The sequence below is a fragment of the Chrysochloris asiatica genome, unplaced genomic scaffold (genome assembly GCF_000296735.1).
Source record: "Chrysochloris asiatica unplaced genomic scaffold, ChrAsi1.0 scaffold00008, whole genome shotgun sequence".
Taxonomy (NCBI): Eukaryota; Metazoa; Chordata; class Mammalia; order Afrosoricida; family Chrysochloridae; genus Chrysochloris; species Chrysochloris asiatica.
Window position 1 is genome coordinate 24,991,113 of NW_006408526.1, and position 20,041 is coordinate 25,011,153.

Below are 20,041 nucleotides of genomic sequence, written 5' to 3' on the forward strand. Positions count from 1 at the left end.
GACACATTAACCTACAGCACCACACCAGGACTTGATGGACAGTTGTTGTTGTCAGGTGCCATCGAGTCGGAACCGACTCATAGCGACTCCATGAACAGCAGAACAAAACACAATGTCCGATCCTGGGCCAACCTCACTACCGCTGCCACACTTGAGTCCATCAATGATGCCACCTGGCCAATCCATCTCGTTAGAGGTCTTCCTCTTTTTCTCTGACCCTCCACCTTACCCAGCTTAACATCCTTCTCCAGTGACTGTTTCCTCTGGACAATATGTCCAAAGTATGAGAGACGAAGCTTAGCCATCTTGGCCTCCAAGGAGCACTCTGGCTGCACTTCTTCCAAAACAGATGGACAGTAGGGCTGTTAAATTAAGAGTTCCTCTTTCCTCACCAAGTCAAAGTCAGTTGCAGTTGATCACCGGCCTTGTCCATACACTCACACTTCTTTAACTAAATCTGTTGAAGCAATTTGTGTTATTAAATTACGGAAACTGGAATTGGAGTAGAGGGAGTGTGAGGGTTGAAATTGCATGTGAAGTTCCCACTTGGAACTGTTTAGTGTTTTTGTTTTTGCTTCTTCACTTTTCATTGCATTTCCCCCCCTCTACAATGAACAGGGTAAACACTGGACTGCTAACCACAAGGTTGGTGGTTCAAACTCACCATTTGCTCCTTGGAAACGCTATAAGGGATGTGAACTGACTTGACGGCATATAATAAACATCACCAACATTACAATGTTTCATATTTCATGATGTAGCATGAACCAGCATTCATTCATTCTATCCACTGTATGGATAGAACACATTTATCCACTCTTTCATGGAGAAGCATTTGGGTAGTTTTCACGATTTGGTTTTTATGAAGAATGATTTGGCTATCAACATTCATGTACAAGCTTTTGTGTGAATTTATGTTTTCTTTTCTTTTGTGTCTACACCAAGGAGTAGAATTGCTGAGTCTAGTGTTACAGGCTAAGGACTGAACTGCTAACCACAAGGTTGGCGGTTCAAACCCCATATAAGGTTTCCAAAGCTGAAACAGTTTGGTGGCAGTGGTGGAGGTGTGCAATGGAGTCATTTCCGACTCATAGCGACCCTGCATAGGGTTTCCAAGGCTGTAAATCTTTACGGCAGCAGAAAGCCTCATCTTTTTCCTGTGGAACAGCTGGTAGCTTTGAATTGCTGACCTTGAGGTTAGCAGCCCGACTCCTAATAACTATGCTACCAGAGCAGAAAACCTCCTCTTTCTTTCAAGGAATGGCTGGTGGGCTCGAACTGCCAATCTTGTGTTTAGCAGTGCAAGGTTTATCCCACAGTGCCATCATCACTTTGAACATATCTTAAGTGAAATAACCCAGTCAATATAGGGTGATGTATCTTTTAATTCCATTAAAATCAAATGTCCAACATAGGCAAATGGATAGAAGTAGAGTAGATGAGTGGTTGCCAGGGACTCAGGGCAGGGAAGCATGGCCAGTGACTGCTCATGGGTACAGGGTTTCTTGTTTGGGTAATGAAATGTTCTGGAATTAGATAATAGTAAGGAGCTCTGGCAGTGTAGTGGTTACGAATCGGGCTACTAATCTCACAGTCAGCAGTTCAAAACATCTTTCTCCATGGGAGAAAGATGAGGCTTTCTGCTTCTGTAAAGATTTACAGCCTTAGAAACCCTGTACAGGGTCTCTATGAGTTGGAACCGACTCCACGGCACATAACAACAACAACAACAACAATGGTTAGGCAATTCTGTGAATAAACTAAGATCCGATGAATCGTACACATTAAAAGAGTGAATGTTTTTCGACCAACATCCATGCCAGTTCAAAGAAAGTTTTCTAGGTCTGGATATTTGCCATGAAGCGACGATCAAGACTATCAGATAGGCCCAGTTAATCTTTTAAATCATAAATATTTATGGAATTCTCTTTATATTTTTAACGATTTGTACTTGGCCTGCATTTTGTGTTAATATTCCTCCTTTTTGGTTTACTATTATCAAATGTCTGTATCAGGAAAATACCATTTTTACATAATATTTAAATACTATTTATGATATTAAAAGGGCGGCTGTAATGCAAATAGTTAAGTGTTCAACTATCGGCCAAAAGGTTGGTGATTTGAGCCCCTGCCCACCCTACCCTCCGCCCCTCAGGGGTACCTTGGAAGAAAAGTCTGGTGATCTGCTTCTGAAAGGTCACTGCCTTGAAGCCACTATAGAACAGGTCTACTGTTGGAATTAGCAGCTATCAACAACAATGATATCATATGTTAATTTATTATAATAATAAATGACAGATTTCTAATTGTTCTGTTTACTTTTTGCATTAAAATTAAAAAAAAATTTTTAGTGAAAATATACACAGCAGACTGAAATATACACACTCATCAATTTCAACATATACAACTCAATCACATTGGTTCCATTCTTTAAATTATGTCACTATTCTTGCTATCGCTGCTTGCTTGCTGAAAGTGAAGATGACTTAAAATACTGATGAAGATCAAACACCACTGCCTTCATTATGATTATACCTCAATGTAAAGAAAACAAAAATCCTCACCACACGAACAATAAATAACATCATGATAAATGGAGAAAAAATTGAAGCTGTGAAAAGACTTCATTTTGCTTGGATCGTCCACTAACTCAGAAGCAACAGTCAAGAAATCAAACATCATAGTATTGCATTAGACAGATTTGTTGCACAAGACCTATTTGAGTGTTCAAGAGCAAAGGTGTGAGTTTTAGGACTAAAATACATCTGACCCAAGTGATGATATTTTCAATAGTCTCATATGCATGTGGAAGTCAAACTATGAATAAGGAAGACCATAGAAGAATTGATGCATTTGAGTCATGGTGTTGCAGTAGAATATTAAAAGTACCATGGATTGCTAGAAGAACAAATAAATCTGTCTTGGAAGAAGTACAACCAGAATTCTCCTTGGAAATCAGGATGGTGAGACTTTGTCTTTTATACTTATATTATCAGGAGAGACCAGTCCCTGGAGAAGAGTAACATGATTGGTAAAGTGGAGGGTCAGAGAAAAAGAGGAAGACCCTCAACAAGATGGATTGGCATGGTGGCAGCAGCAATGGACTCTAATGTAGCAACCATTGTGAGGATGGCACAGGACTAGGCAGTGTTTCCTTCTGTTATGTATGAGTTCTCTATGAGTCTGACTCCTTGTATTGTTTCACCATCCTTGACTTTGACTGCTTGTTATGGTTACTTATTATTTAAACGCATGAGAATACAGCTCTATGAACAATACAGAATACATTTGCAATATTTAAACGCATGAAAATACAGTGCTTTGAAATATATAGAACACATTTACGGTTTTGGGAATTTCAGTTTCGTACTCTCATATCTCAGCGATTCATACCCATTGGCAGTTTGGAAGCGGGGGTTTCTGATGTATGAGGAAAGACTATCAACTGGAACCACCCCCCACTAGACTTGATAAGTGAAATAAAACACATTTATAGTTTTTTTAAAGGGTGAGTTTTATGGTATGTGAATAATATCTCAATGAAGCTGTTACTTTTGTAAAAATGTATTAGATGTCTACTCTACTGGACACCGTAGTTTGCAGTCTAGTGGAGATAAAGAACACTAGTATAAAACCAAATACATAACTGCAGATAGTGTTCAGTGTATAAAGGACACCAGCCATGTGCAATCATAGAGAATAGTGTTGATGCAGAACCTATCTGGATAGATTATCAGTCTTGCTTTCAAGTTCAAGTTCAGTCTTATTTTCCCAGAGCCTGCTACATAGTAGGTGCTTAATAGTTAAGGGGGAAGAACAGTAGGGGACTGTCCAGGCAGCATGTCCTTCCTGCTTGCCACTGGTGGTGGTGGTTGTTGTGTGCTGTGAAGTCGGTTCCGACTCATAGCGACCCTGTACAGGGTTTCCAAGGCTGTAAATCTTTACAGGAGCAGAAAGCCTCATCTTTCTCCGGCGGAACAGCTGGTAGTTTCGAACTGCTGCTGACCTTGCAGTTCACAGCCAGATTCGTAACTACTACGCTACTAGAGCACTGGTTGTTGTTGTTGTCAGGTGCCATCGAGTCGGAACCGACTCATAGTGACCCCATGCACAGCAGAACGAAACAATGTCTGATCCTGGGCCAACCTCACTATCCCTGTCACACTCGAGTCCATCAATGATGCCACCTGGCCAATCCATCTCATTAGGGGTCTTCCTCTCTTTCTCTGACCCTCCACCTTACGCAGCATGACATCCTTCTCCAGAGACTGTTCTCTCTGGACAATATGTCCAAAGTATGAGAGCACTGGTAGGAGGTCACAAAGTTTCTGTGAGATACAGGCTGTCCAGATATCATATTGTCGTGACTCAACACACCTTTTTCTTAGAGTAGGGGCAGGGAACCTTTTTCATGCCAAAATTTATAACATCATTTGCGGGCCATGAAATTATCAACTTAAAACTTAGCCTGCTATATTTGGTCAAGCATTTCATTAAGTTACCCTGATGTGATGGCTGGAACTGTGGTTGCCTTGGCAGCTCCAGACCAAATGATCCCGCGGGCCTTATATGGTCTCTGGGCTGGATGTTCCCCACCCCTGTTTAAGAGGACTCTGTTTTCGTTTCTATCTCATTAACCTATTGCCGTCTAGCTGATTTTGATCCATAACGTGTCTGCAAGACACAATAAAACTGTCCCATAGGGTTCCCAAGGCTGTAAATCTGTACGGAAGCAGACTGACGCATCTTTCATGCACAGATCAACTGGAGGGTTTGAACCGCTGACCTTTCGGTTAGCAGTTGATTGCTTAACCATGGTGCCACTAGTGCGTCTTTCCATGTTGTTGTTGTTGTTAAGTGCTGTTGAGTTGGTTCCGACTCATGGCAGCCCTTTATAGGGTTTCTCAGGAGTAGCTAGTGCATTTGAAACTGCCACCCTTGCGGTTAGTTGTTGTTAAGTGCCGTCAAGTTGATTCCGACTCATAAAGACCCTGCATAGGACCATCCTGCACTGCCATACCAGGACTCCTTTCTCTATCTAGTAAATCCTGGGCTTGCTCTCGTTCCGTATCTTCTTTCTGTTGGTGGCTTTCCGGCCTGTCTTATGGGGAAACTCTGGCTCAGAGGCTCTAGGAGGACATTGTGGATAGAGCATATGGTCTCTCCTCATGTAGGTCAGTATGGATGCAGGTCCTGAGGTGAGAAATCTGGACACTTCCACCTGATCAATAACATGAAAAAGTTTGTCACTTAACCTCAGTTTCTCCTGTGGTTGAGATGACCCTTGGAAAGCCTTTTGAAAGTCAGATATGATATATAGATGCTTTAGCATTGTTATTATAAAGCCTCAGTTAACTAGATGCCTTTATTATTATTATTTTTTCCCCTAGAAGGGAAAAGAACAAGTAAATAGGTAATATCTATTTGGTTTTGCTCTTTTTTTTTATTCAAATGACAGTAAATATCACAATGTGATTGGATGTCTATACAGGTTAATCTACCCTATCTCTTATCTTGCATTCATAATTGATGTTTAGAATGATGGCTCTAAAGCTCAGAATCCTCATAGAAAAGTAATTTAATTTCCAGTGTACTAAAGCAGAAAGAATGAGGCAGTAGACATTAAAAAGGTTTTCAGAATGGTTTAATTCTAAAGGAACTTTCTTCTTACAATCTGAATCCATTATTGTCAAGTCAATTCTGACTCAGAGCAACCCTATAGGACAAGGTTGAACTATCCTATAGGGTTTCCCAGGTTGTAAACCTTATGGAAGCAGATTGACCATCCTTTTCTCCTGCAGAATGGCTGGTGGGTTCCAAATACTGACTGCTTATTCTTCTCAACAGGCTTGGAGAATCCATGATAGGTCCATGACACTGAAGGTGATATTTAGCTTCCTGTTTAATATGGGGACATGTAAAAATGAGCTTAGATAAGTCAGAGACTAAGACAATATCAACTGCCGCTCACCCCTGACACACTTGGACAAAACAGGGAGATAAAGGAAGAGCCTCTAGCTTTTCAAAACTTTCCCCAGAAACCGGCTCTATTTGTGCTGGTTAGAAGCCTCGTATGGAATCTGAAAAGAAAAAACAAAAAGAGAGAGAGAGAGAGAGAGAGAGAGAGAGAGAGAGAGAGAGAGAGAGAGAAGCAGTAGAAACCCTGTTCACCCGTAACCATGGTTTAATTCCCTTATAGGGCCTTTTAGTATCTGGAGAGAATATTTTGGATTTATTTTTGTTTCCCTTGGAGTGACATCACCAAGAACTTACCATGCTTTGGGTTTGGAAAAAGCTCCAAGAAGCTGTAAATCTTAAGATATTTTACTATTCTTCCTTTTCCCGTTACTAAAAGCACAACTTTTTCTGATTTCTTAAAAAAGAGAGAAAGAAAAAAAAAAAGAAAAGGAAACTACAAAAGTGTGTATTGATCCTTTTCCCTCAGATCTTAACTGCTCAGGCTGTAATACCTTGCTTACATCTGCCAGGGGTTTTGTGCAGTTTTGCAACATCTCCTTAATCCAGTGAGCATAAATAGAACATTTCAATCATATTTGGCTACCAGGAACTTCACAGATAAGCACACTAAGACCTGGTTGAAAGAGACTGTATGAGATTGTGCACGATAAGATCATCCTATAGCCCAGCACACAAATGAAAAACTTTTGTTCTTGGTGAAATTTGTTGATAGAGATATTTCAAATAAACGACTTAGGAGAACTCGGTATTTTAAAACAAAGGTCTGGTTAGCCAGGCCTCTTGGTGCTCGATAACCATGAAGAGCTGTCTAGTAGCAATTGCTACAGGGAGATTAGCATGCCTCTTTGTCATTTCTGACATCGGATTTTAACACTCTTGGGCAGTCTTATCTCAGAGTACTGTACTTGGTTGTGGGCCCGGCTGCAGGGAATGCCATTGTCCTTCCTTGTGTTTTCAAGGTTCAAGACAGCTTCTTCCACTCTTTCAGTGAGCTTTAGGTTGGCCTTGATCCCAGGCCAAAGCGGGATGTGTGACTTTCTTTCTAAGAATTTCATGGGGCTTCCCCTTTATGAACAACTGTTCTTGTACTGATGGTATATGTTTATGTGTGTAGTGTATGTTGTGGTTGTTAAGTGCTGTCGAGTAAGCTCCGACTCACAGCGATCCCATAGAGGGTTTATCAGGAGTGGATGGTGATTTGAACTGCTGACCTTGCGGTTCAAACTGACCTTGTGGCCCAGTGCATTATCCCTCAGCACCACACCAGTAGTGTGTAGAGAACCCAAAACAACAAGAAAAACAAACATATTGTTGGCAATTTGATCCCAACTCATGGCAACCCCTTGTGCACAGAGTAAAAGTATTCTCTAAAGAGTTTTCAAGGCTGTGAACTTTTGATATCAGATCTCCAGAGCTTTCTTCCGAGGTGCCTTAGGGTAGATTTGAACTGATAACTTTTTAGTTAGTAGCCCAGTGCTTAAGCTTTTGTTACTCAGGGATTCCTGTATGTAGAGGGGTAGGTTTTTTTTAACCTTTACGTTTCTGTCTTTGAATTCCCTCTGTTCTTTGTTCATTCATTCAACAAAAAATGCATGAAGTCTCTACTATGTTCCAAGCTCAATGATGGAATTGAAAGGAGGTTACCGCCCCCTGTAGTACAGGCTTTTGTCAGCCCACTCACCTGTCAAGTTTGTAAACCTGATTAGAAAGAATCTGAGCAATCTAGTGCAGACTTTACATGTTGCAAAGGTCTGAAGTGAAATCTACAGAGCTTGTGATTTGATTAGTCTTATGATGGTTACTACCAGAACTGGGCTGAAAACCAGATCTCTTCTTCCACTCCAGTGTTCCAGGCAATATAATAAAACCTATGAAAGCCAGAACCTGTGTACCTCAGAACTGTCAAGAGAAGGAACATGCAAAAATACGTAGTACTAAAACACCCTGTCAAAGGCGGAAGACTTGTGAAACCCACCAAACCATGCAGTTCTAGCGGATTCTGGCTCTCATAAGTTGCACTGCACACACATACACACACACACAGTTGTATTATTGTTGAGTTGATTCTCACACATGGCGACCTCATGAACATCAGAGGAGAACTGTGCTCCTTAAGCTTTTCAGTGGCTAATTTGTCAGAAGTCGATTGCCAACCCCTCCTTCTGAAGTGCCTCTGGGTAGACTTGAACCGTCAGTCTTCCACTAGCAACCAAGTGCACCACCCAGGGACTCAATCAATAGACTATGTATGCTTTTTCCCTGCAGGATTTTTGAGGAATCTTGGCTTCTTTTTCTATTCTCTCCCACCGCCCTGTAAGAGGCTCCAAAACAATCAGATGGCCACAGTCTTCCATAGACTTCCATTCACTGATCTGAATCCCTGACAGAGAGGCACCCTCTGTGCAGTCCCTAACCCTGCAGCACATAAGGCGTTAACTGGTAATCTGTGAGCAACCTCCTTCGCCTTCTTGTTCTGTTTTTTTAATTTGTTGTTTGAAAATCCTGGCCTTTTATTGATATATTTATTTTATAGCATACATAAAGAGCTGTATTAAAAAATAAATTGTGTTGTAAAAGCATTCGGTAATGTTTATTAATATTGACTTGTCAGGGAGCAAGGAACTCGATTGCTAGAAAGATAATTTGTGGTAATACCATCTAAGCATTCACAGCTTGTCAAACGACTGTCTAATCTCAACATTAAAGAAAAATGAATACAAAGATAATTCCCTTATGCCTTGAGAAAATGAAAGTGACCCTTTCCTCAGCCAAGATTAGCACTATCCTCCCCCCCCCAAGGTAACAGGCTTCGTCTTTGATTGCAGGCCGTCCCAGGGCTGTCTTTTTGTGGTCAGTTATTCTGTTGTCTTGGGGTGGTTGACAATCACTTCAGCTAGCAATGGCTTCTCTTAAGTCTTCTCTGTGTTGAGTCGGTGTGAGGGTTTTGAAGTCATAGAGCATGACGTGATTCTTGTGCTCAAGACACTTGTTGTTTTGATGAACTTAAAAATGGCTTAGCCCTGAACTGTTGATTTGATATTCTCAGAAATTATGAGGGGACTCCAGAAAATTCGTGGAAGATTGAATTAAAAGATGATGAAATTTTTCCATGAACTTTTTGAAGCCTGCTTGAACATCGAGAGAACAACAATGGCAATGACTAATGACCCACCCAGCCTGGAGTTTGTCATTGTTGTTCCTTGGGAAGCTATGATGTCACTCTTAGAAAATAGGGAACATTCCCTGAACATCCCAGATGTCCTCTATATGACCTGTTCCGGGTAGGGTGGAGACCCCTAGTTGAAAAAGCTTTTACAGATATTTTTTCTCCTAAAAAATGCATGTGTAGAAAAGACAGGAGATTTGGACAGAATATGATAATACTCAGGATCCTCCCTGGAAGTTGTTTGGGGAATAAATGCCCAATAGATTAATAACTTTTCATTTACCTTTCTCTTAAAATGAGAGCATAGAATGGCTTTGTTTGACCTTCCTTAGGTCAGATGAATAAAAGGTAAATACCCATTGAAGGTATGTTTTTGAATTTAGGGTTGGAGGAAAATTAATAGTTCATTGATGAAGTACAAATGCTCCCTCCCTTTCAATTCTGTTTCCACTGTAGAAAGTTGATTGAACCCCTAGGCTTAGCAGTCAGTTGCTACTTTCGGGACTGGGCTTCATGAAGGACCCTGCCTCACACTAGACACAGTGGTTTCTAATAGACCAGGTTCTGCTGAAAGAAGGAACAGGAGGCTAGCATGGTAGCTCCGTGGAGGATCTGGGATAATGTTGTTTCTCAGGGGGGCAGCTGGCTTTTGAGAGAGGAGGGTCATTTTGACCTTGGTTTAGATCTCCTGCCTCGTTGTCTGCTCTACATACCCCTTAGAAGCAGGGAATAGGTCAAGTTGGTGGTCATGGGATCAGAAAACAAATTTCAAACATTGGGGTGGTCTTGCATGTGCAGCAGTCTCAAGCCAAGGATGAAATGAATTGGAAGGACCTTGTGGGCCACACATGCTGGGGCTGAGTGTTGGTTCAGAGAATAGAGGCAGGTAAGCTGAGAACAAGGGAAATATTCCCTTGTAACAGCACTCATAGGATATGTTGCCCACCTTATTTGTACTTATTCATGGGTGGGAGAGGGCAGGGGGGGTAGTACTACTGTAGAGTTTCCTCCCACTCACTTCCCCAGAATTTAGGCCCTAGTTCCCATCAAAGCTCGGTGGACAGGACATTTCAGCTCCCCAGTAGGAGCCCTGGTGTGGCACTGTGAGTTAATGTGCTGGACTGCAAAGTCGCTTTGAACTGCATGGTGGGCGGTTCAAGCTCACCAGCTGCTCCTTGGAAACCCCGTAAGGGTTGCTGTGGGTCGGAGCCGACTGAACAGCACTTAACAAGTAGGAAAGTGAAGGAGTATAGCCCTTTAGTTATTAGGACTAAGAATCCTCTGTCTAAACCTGCCTTGCCTATGATCTATTCCACCTTTGCTCCTTGTCTCAGGGCAGAGGGACTGGGGAGGAAATGTATCACAGGTAGTGCCAAGCCTTGAAACCCTCTCCTTCAGACAAGTAGTGCTGTTAGCCTTTTACTCATGGAGATGGAACATTCACTTAGCCCTTCTCCTTGCCACATCCTCTCCAATTCTCAACTGCCTGAGATGGAACGGGGCTGTGTTCTCCTGAGGAGAGTAAATGTAGATACCCCTCAGACCTCAAGAAGCAGCTCTATGCTCAGCTGTCTCAGGAGGCTGAGGGTAGACAGGATTGGATTTGGCTTGAGTCTCTCTTTGTGGATACTCCTTGTGCTGTTGTTGTTTGATGCAGGTTAGGGGATGAAGTCTTAGCCTGAGGATGAGAGGTTGGTTGGTCTGAAGCTCAGGCTTCATATTTCTATGAAATCTCCACAGGCATTTCTTATATGGTCTTTAGGAGCCAACAGTGCCGAGCTGGTGGTTGTCAATGAAGCTGTTGGATATGGAGTAATTGATGGGGTGGACGGATATCTAACTTCCCCTTTTTGTTGTGAGTTTCCATTGAGTTGGCTTCAAATCTTGTCAGTCTCATGTGTCACAGAATGAACCTTTGCTGTGCCATCTGCATGATCTCTTGGTATGCTCAAGTTCATTGGATGGCCATTGGTGAGTCCATCTCATTGGGGGTTTCACTTGCTTGCCACTTTATCCAGCATGATGTCCTCATCCAGTGACCAGTTCCTCCTCGTGATACATCCAAAGGGAGATGGAGTGTCAGATAATATTCTGTGATCCATTCTGTTTTCAGTGACTGATTTTCAGAAGTAGATGGTCAAGCCTATCTTTCTAGTCTGTCTCAGTCTGGAAGGTCTACTGACATCTGTCCACCATGTATGACCTTACCTGTATTTGGAATGTGGTGGCATAGCTTTCAGCAGCATAGTAACATGCAAGCCACTGCAGTACAAGCTGACAGGTGGATGGTGGAGACTTCTTTTAGAGAGAGGCATTTCTTCAGTAGCTTGGGTTAATTAATCCTTCGAAACTAGACAAAATGAAAAGAAAAAGTTGACGTGGTTTTTGCCATCATGGAGTTTACAGTGTAAGCCAGTGGAAAATAATGAACAGCAGATTATCCCTCCCACAGCTCTCTCCTCAGCTGGGGTCAGTAATCCATGGTAGTGGTCCATACTCACAGTGATGGGGTTTATTTAGGGAAGTTGTTGATAGGTTACAATTCAGGGTCAGAAATGTTTAGAGTAGAGTTTTTCCAGTCTGTGAAGAGCCTCTTGCTCTGCCGTGCTTACAGGCAGTTTCCTCTCTTGCCCTCAGCCCTTTGGCCTGGTCTCTGCCCTACTCCAGCAAAGCTCTTTTAGGGCTGCCAATAAATACCCACAAGGCACACCACTCTACCATACATGTCAGCATGAAGACACTCAGCTCTAGCTCCATGGGTCAACAAACTTAGATTCCCCCAGTTAAGTGCATGGCGGCATCTCACTGTGCAAGCAAGCCTCTGGCCCAATTCCCATTCTTTGTTTCATGGGCTGGGAAACCCACTGCTCTGTCTTAGGCTCTGGTTCTTGGTTCTGCTGCTGCTGATCCTCTGATACTCCTTGGCTGCTTATCAGGTATCCCAGTATTCTTTCCGTGGCCCAAGAAGGTTCTATGTGTAGCAATCTTAAAGTCCGAAGGACATGTTCCTCTCTGGGCCCTTTCTTGTTGGTTGTGAGATTCCTCCATTCTTGCTTCTGAGATGGTTCATTTCTTAATATGTTAGTGTACCAACTTTTTATGATCACAACGAACTGTTAACCACTCACAACTGAATCATGTAATCCTATCAGCATTTTCTCTTAGTTTCTCTTACTCAGACCCAGCAGGGCAAAAATGTTATTTGATGGGAGTTACAAAGGCTATAGGTCAAAGATCCATATGAAGTAATTTTCTTCCCTGCAACCAGATAGGATACTTACGAATGATCAGGCTCAGAGTAGCACAGAAATGGTTCTGTTGGACTTGTGCCTTGCCAGTGTGATTTTACTAATGAGAGTTGCATGGTTGAGAGTCAGAGTGGGAAGGCATGAGTCCTTGTCTCCAGTTATTTGGCAAAGGGTTCAGATTTGCTTAGTTTTAATTTCTCATGATGACTCAGTTTCCTTGAGAAAATAACTACATACCTGCTAGAAGCTAATTTTTTCCTCTGTCTTTTTGAACATGCATGAAAATGTGTTACATCCAAGGCAAGTTTAATGGATCAGGTGTGGTCTTTTGATGGGTCACCACCGGGGATGGGGCAGAACTTGAGCCTGATCCCCAATAATAGGTGGTGAGACCATGAACAAATAGAAGAGATGGAGGCTCCACTGAGTATAGAACAGAGGTGCTTGGTTCAGGCTAGAACTGGGTTACTTTCTAAACGGTTATCAACAATGTGGCTTCTTCTGAGTGAGTACCAAACTCTATCATCAATCAAGGTAGTATGTATGCAGAAAGATACAAAATTGTCCCCAGATTCCCTATGCCACAATGGAGGCTGATGACCTCAGATGGCTAAAGCAGTTATATCTTGTGAAAAACCAGGATCAGACTGGGACAGTTTGGATACATGTGGTTAGGTGGACGGAGGCAAACACAATTTCCATTTTGTTCAAATGACTTTGCAGTTGCATGGGTGGTTTTTTTTGTTTTGTTTTGGTGAGGGAGATACTTTTCTTCCAAAAACTAATTGGAATTTTATTTCCACATAAGCCAGTCTGCAGATTGTGCCACAGAGAGCCTGCTGGTAGCCAAGTCCCTTGAATGCACTCAAATTTGTCTTCACCATTTTCTTTTCTTTCGAATGTCTGAATAATAATTAAACACAAGTAAACTAATAACTAAACCAGTACTAGGCTCTGTCAAACTCCCAGGCCTGTGAAGTTGTTTCCTTTTTCTCTTTTGAACTTTGTGTGTTTTGCTCAAGCTTCTCTGCTAGTGAAGCAGAACCTTTGTTCTTTTACTACATGTGGAATCACGTGGACAGCACGCTTGTCTCTAGTGACCTGTTTAGGACTCTGAGTTAGTGGGTCTGTTGCCGAGCAGTGTCCCTACCCCAAGGACTGGACCCATGTTTCTGAAGGCTGGGAAATGCAGGGAACAGAATGGTTTGGAGGAAAGGGTGTTGATGAGTTCTGGACATTTCTTTCTCTAAGAGTTAGAAAGAAACTCAGGTTATCTGGATTAGAAGGTTTTAAAATGAATAGATTTCTGGGATTGGGCCTAGTTTTTTTCTTGGACTAACCTAGTCTTGTTACAGGCTCTCACAAAAATGGAATATGGCTCAAAGAGAGTAACTTCTGTTTGAGGAATTCCTTGAAGGCTAGGTAAAGGGTATGGGTATAACTTTTGAATAATAAAATTTGGGCTCCATAAAGGATCTTAGATAGTATCCGCACACTTTACGAGTGAAGAAAATGTAGAAAGGTGATGATTGCATAGTTTGACCAAAGCATGCTAAAGAATGAGTTGAATTGAGGATCTTGGTTTTCTGGCTGCTCACCTGGCATTCTCTTCTGTATTCTGCCACCTTGGTAGGAGAACAAGATCTCATCACTTCTCACACCAAGTCAACTCACTTGGCCAAGGAAAGCCAATTCTACCAACTGCCTGGCAAATCAGTTTGCATCTAGTGACAAGGCATACCAAGAAAGTGTTCAGCAGGATGAGAGACAGGGATTTGATCTGGACCCCCTAGGGGGAAAGAATGGGAACCCAATGTTGGGAGCTTAGCCTGGTGGGGGCACCTGAAATCTGAAGACTCACTCTAGGAACCATTTGGAAAACAAATCCAAATAGTTCCTCCTAACAGCCTTTTGTGAGAGGTGGGCATTCCTGGTAACTAACAAGTCACCAGTAAAGGAAACAATGGAGATAAAATAAACTGAATCCTCCTGTAGGCCTGACAATGAATGTGTGTAAGTAGTTCACCTACTGACCCATTTGTGAGCGGAACCTTTTCTGTCCCAGAGCATCGCTTCGAAGAGCAAATATCTGTCATGTCTGAGCAAGTGACAGAAATACCCAGTTACTGTGTGTTTGTACATATGCACATATGCTCACATGTGTGGATGCATATTGCCTTCAAAATGATTTGTACATGCTCCAGTGCCCAGCATTGTGAAAAACATTTAAGAGTTAAGATTATTCAGTTAAAATGTTCTGTAAATATTTCTTAATTTGGAAAGATCAGTTGTGGAGAGGAGTAAGATAATAACATGGGGGTAGAGTGCTCTCTAATGTCATGGAGCAGGGTATGTGTGTGTATGTGCGTGCTTGAGAAATAATTTGCTTTTGGCAAGTGGTTAGAGGGAGAGCGAGCAAACAAAACAGTGTGATTGAGAAAGAGTTCTGTTGAGAGGACTGTGGTCTTCACAGTAACTGGGTACTGTGTGCGATCTTCAAGCCATGGGAGCCCTAGAATGTGGCCCTAAGGAGACCCACCTCAGGGCACTGTATGATCTTGCTAACCTAATGACGGGATTTGGAGGGTAATCAATGGGTGGATCTGGCTCATTTTTATTATCTGAACACCAAGACCCAGGTCCAGGCACTGCTGACTTGAGTGTATAATGAGTGTCCATCTCTCCACTGTCAGTTTTAGCTCTTCAACCTTTAGCTATGGTCTCTACTTGCCCACATTCTGACCACAAGACATTATTTGTTCTCCCAGGGCCTGCCTTCTCTCCTACATTGACCCTCCACCCTCAGACCCTGCCCCTTGCTGCCTTGCCTGGCCTTCCTTGTTCATTGGGGCTGAGGGACATGGTGGTTAAGGCATGGAGACTGGGGTGGAGGTGGAGGCAGGCTCTGGCAATGGCACATAAAGGCCTGAGAACAGAAGTGTGTGGGGGGAGAGTCAGTGTTCTGGGCCTGTCAGCCCACACTCCAGCTGGCAGTACAGTGCCATGCCCAGACCCTCTTCCCAGTGTTCCTCTCCTTACTTGCTTGGCTGTTTCTCTGCATCTCACTGGCTCCATCATTGCTCACCATGACTGAGCCAAGCATCTGATGGAAAAGGTCCTGGGTCTCCATCAAGATGAGCCTGTGGCCTGCGGTTACTGGGCCTCTGTTTCCTCAGAGATGATAACACATGTCCAACCCACTTGACATAACTATGCTGATGGCAATGAGATCATGCGTGTGCAGTATTTTGGAAAGTCAAGAATGGCTCTTACCATCTACATTAGCAGAAAGATATTGCCTGTCTTCTTTAAATCCTTCCTTATGTAAGGGCTCTGCCAAGACACATAGGGACGACACTTGTCAAACTGGACCTTAGGAGAAAGGGATGTGTTGGGGAGTCACAGCAGTTCTAAGAACATCTGGATGCCCAAGAAAGGGCATCTTGTGTCCATAGACATATCTGTTCGTTAGTAAGCTAATTTCAGAGCCTATTGGGTGCTGGCCTCTGTAGTGGGAACTGGAGATATAAGAGAGAAACTACAAATGCAGCCCACCTGAGTCTAAACATCTAGGAGGTGGTCGTGCAATTGCTCACAGTGTAGTCAGGGCAGTGTGGAGACCAAGGTAAGCCTGGGCCTGCCAGTCTGTGATATTTTGGCTATGAACATCTGTCTGTCTGACTGTCCAGGGTGCTTCTTGGTGAAATTGGATCTTTTTATGTCCTCCTTGACCTCACATGTTATTTCTGTTGTTTGTTGCTGTTATAACCCTCTGTGTGCTAACTACAATTGTTCCGTTGGCTGTGATTGTATGGAAGCAGATAGACAGATCTGTCTTTGAACTGCCTCTGGGTGAGATCGAACCTCTGACTTTTTGGCTAGTAGTCTAGTGCACCACACAGGGACTCTAGTGTGACATGTAACTGTGGGAAAGCAGTAGAATTGCCCTGCTCTTGGATAAGACCAGGAATGGCTGCTTCTTTGGCAGTGACCCATGGGAAAGGGGGCAGTTAAGGCTTTCTGAGGATCAGAAGATGTGTCTCCATTAGTACCTATCTCCAGCACCCACACCCTCTGCCTCCTTACCTCCTGTCCACCTGCCTGAGAGCCCAGGTAGGGAGTGCATTTGCCATCTGTCCAGTCAGAGCAGCAGCAACCTGTCTTTTCCTTTCCCTACAGGAAGCTGCACAGTGGGATGAAGACGTATGGGTGTGAACTCTGCGGAAAGCGTTTCCTGGATAGTTTGCGACTGAGAATGCACTTACTGGCTCATTCAGGTAGGCCAACATGCCCTGATGGGCCCATCTGGGTACCTCCTGTCCCCTCCCCACTCAGAGCCTGCTGTCCAGGACCTTGGTCCATCTTGTCCCATGGGACCGTTGGTCCACCTGGATGCTCCCGCCAGGTTCTTGGAACCCACAGGCCACCCTGCCTGGATACCCAGTGAACCCAGCCTCACGTGAGCTCCTGGGTTTCCCAGGGCACCGTTGGCACCCACTGCCCTGTGTGATCTACCTTCCAAAGCCGGCTGCAGCTTCATTAGCAAAACAGTTGTGGAATTAGGTTCTCGCTGTCTAATGAATCTGACTATTGGGTTCACATTATACAGGAGCCTTTAATTAAATAGATATAGAAAGGTTGGAACACAAAGCTAGTTATAGCATGCTGGTTTGGTTTTTTTTCTTCTCCCCAAGTTAATTTTATCCAATTCTAGTGGGGCTGACTGTGTGGTTGCTGATATTTTTGCCCATGTTTTGACTGGAGGATGCAGGCAAAGCTGCTTTGCCTCATGAGGCGTGGAAAGGGGAGAGGTGCCTGAATGCAGCCTGCCTAGCAGTTCTCAGTAGAGGGTAGCACACAGCAGGCATGATGCTGCTGCTTTGAGGCTCAGCGGCTGCAGAGGTCTCACCAGGGACAGTACTCTGTTCCTTCTAATTCCCTGGCCTTACTTCCTTGGAGTCACTTTTTGTTTTTTGGAGTCACTTTTGCAAGGAGGCAAGAGAGGTTATTTTGAATCCTGATCAAAAGGAGAAAAATGTGGAACAGAACTTCGAGTTCTCAATGGAATCCAGACTTTCTGGAACCTTTGAGTTTGGATGAATCCTCTGCAAATGATTGCCCTGAGATGCTTTTTATACTTGAAGCCAAAATTCTCTCTTGAATCTCTTTAAACCCAAATATTGTTTGTCTTAATTAGTAAAGCACATCTGCTTCGAGTTTTGTGCTCCTTGAAAGAATCGTCTGTGTAAGGTGACACGGAAACTCAAAAGGTTGGAAGAGAAACTTAGGGGCAGTGAGTTTAAGAAAATCGTAGTAGAATTTGGAAATTGGAAGAGGATGAAGAGAGTGAATGGTAGCATAGCTTGAAGAATGCAATCAATATCACTGCATAGTGCAGGTAGAAATTGTTGAGCTGGTATATTTTTGACTGTACAACTGTCATGGGGAGCGCAGTGGCCCCACTAGACTGCAAACCGCAAGGTCTGTGGCTAGAGCCCACCAGCTGCTCTGCAGGAGAAGATGAGCCTTTCTGCTCCTACAAAGACTTAAAGTCTTGGAAATCCTATACAGGACTTCTGGTTTGGTGCTGTGGATCAGCATTGGACTGTGAACCACAAGGTCAGAAGTTCAAACCCACCAGCTGCTCCTTGGAAGCCCTATATAGGGTTTCTGTGAGTCAGAACCTACAAAACGACACTTGACAGTAACCATGAGTTGAAACAGTTTGACGGCACTTAGCAACAACAATACTGTCATCAAAAACAAAGCAAAACAAGGAAGGATTATCTTATTTGGTCTTGTTTTTTCTTCATGTATTCAACTGCCAGAGCCTGCTGGTTCTTCCCTTATGTGGACTCAAACATCTGATCATGACGGGCAGTTTGCAACCACTGCGGCTGCTATTGTGTGTCATCAAGTCAGTTCCAACTCGTAGTGGCCCTTAATAGGGTCTCCGAGTCTGTTAATTTTTACAGAAGCATAAAGTCTCATCTTTCTACTGCGGAGCGGCTGGTGGATTTGAACAGCTGATCTGTGGCTAGCAGCCCAATGTGTACTGTCCAATTGGTTTGGACTTACAGCAACCCCCATGCATATCTGTGTGGTGCTGTAGGATCAGCACTGGACTGCAGACCATGAGGTTGGAAGTTCAAACTCACCAGCTGCTCCTCGGAAACCCTGTACGGGGTCGTTATGAGTCAGAACCAACTCCACGGCACTTAACAACAACAACATGCACAACAGGAAGACACATCCTCACAGTTGTTCATATGAATGAGTCCATTTTTGCTAGCTACTGTGTCAATCCATGTTGGCAGGCAGTTTAGCATTTATGAAAAGGTCATGGGCTTTGGGTTTAGAGAGATTTGGGCTTCATATCCTGTTGGCGATGTGGGCTAATGGTTGTGACCTCAAGCAGGTTTATCTTCCGGACTCTAGCCCTGCATTTATAAAGTGCAGGTATGACTCATTCATATAGTTTCTTCTTTTTAGGATTGTTGTTGTTGTTGTTATGTGCCGTGGAGTCAGTTCTGACTCATAGCGACTCCGCACAGGGTTTCTGAGGCTGTAACTCTTTATGGGAGTAGAAAACCTCATATTTCTCCAGTGGAACAGCTGGTAGTTGTTTTGAACTGCTGACCCTGAGGTTAGCAGCCCGATTCGTAACCACTATGCTACCAGAGCGAGAGAATATATGTACAAGGCATGCATAGATAGCAAATACAGCTGGCGTTTCATAAATGCTGATTGCTTTTGCTTCCCCCTTCCTCCCTTTTCTGTACTTCTGAAGCTATCACCATGGTGCATGTTCTCATCATCTTGTTCCAGAAGCTTCCATTTTGGCTGTTTCCATTCTGCTCATGCCCCAGCCCATCGGGCGTACAGCCATGGACCTGTGATTAGGTGGTTTTTTATGCTTCGGTTCACCACTGCCTTGCTTCAGAGTCCTTGTTGGAAGTTACCTGTCTCCTGGCCTTCATGGCTTTTCATATGGTGCCCTCACTAACCCCCCTCACTCCCATTCTTTCCTCATCCATATCCAGGGACTTGACCACAGCAGGCGGCCATCTGACTGCTCTGCCCCATGTCTTGGTGTGGGCCATGGCTCCTTCTGTCAGACTCCTACACCATGCTCCACTGAGCCAACCACCCCCTGTGCCCACCTGCCTCACCCTGGCCTGGAGTCCTGATCCCAGTCCTTCCTGTGGTTGGCATCTCACAGACTCTTCTAGTTTGCTTTCATAATCCACATCTTGATTCTTCATCAGCTTTATACATTGTTTCAAGTTCATTATGTGGTTTGAACTTGCTCCCCAATCCTGAGGGTAGAGCCTGGATCCTCCCTGCTCCAAACTCCTATGGTGTTGGACACCTCTTTAGGAGCGATATATGTTAAAGGTCCCTTGCCCTCTCTGTAACTCAGTCCCAACAATCATTCTTTCTTTATTTTTTACAGAAATGAGAATAGTCATAATTAGCTAGCATTTTATTGAGTGGCAGACACTGTTATAGGGCTTTGCTGATATTAAGTGGTTTAAGTCTCCAGCAAACCCTTGAGGTCAGTTGGCTATCATCCCATTTCGTAGAGTAGCCATTAGAGGCACAGAGTGGTGAAATCACCTGGCTGAAGCTACATAGTTTAGGAGTG

The 20,041-nt window shown here is 43.5% G+C and overlaps 1 protein-coding gene across 1 annotated transcript in view; it reads left to right on the plus strand.

The window, feature by feature from the left end:
• The window catches only part of ZBTB16 (zinc finger and BTB domain containing 16), a 238,228-nt gene that overhangs the window by 109,529 nt on the left and 108,658 nt on the right, over positions 1–20,041 (plus strand). The window contains exon 3 of the mRNA XM_006833836.1: positions 16,573–16,670. Coding sequence (XP_006833899.1) covers positions 16,573–16,670 — 98 coding nt within the window. The remainder of the gene's footprint in view (positions 1–16,572; positions 16,671–20,041) is intronic.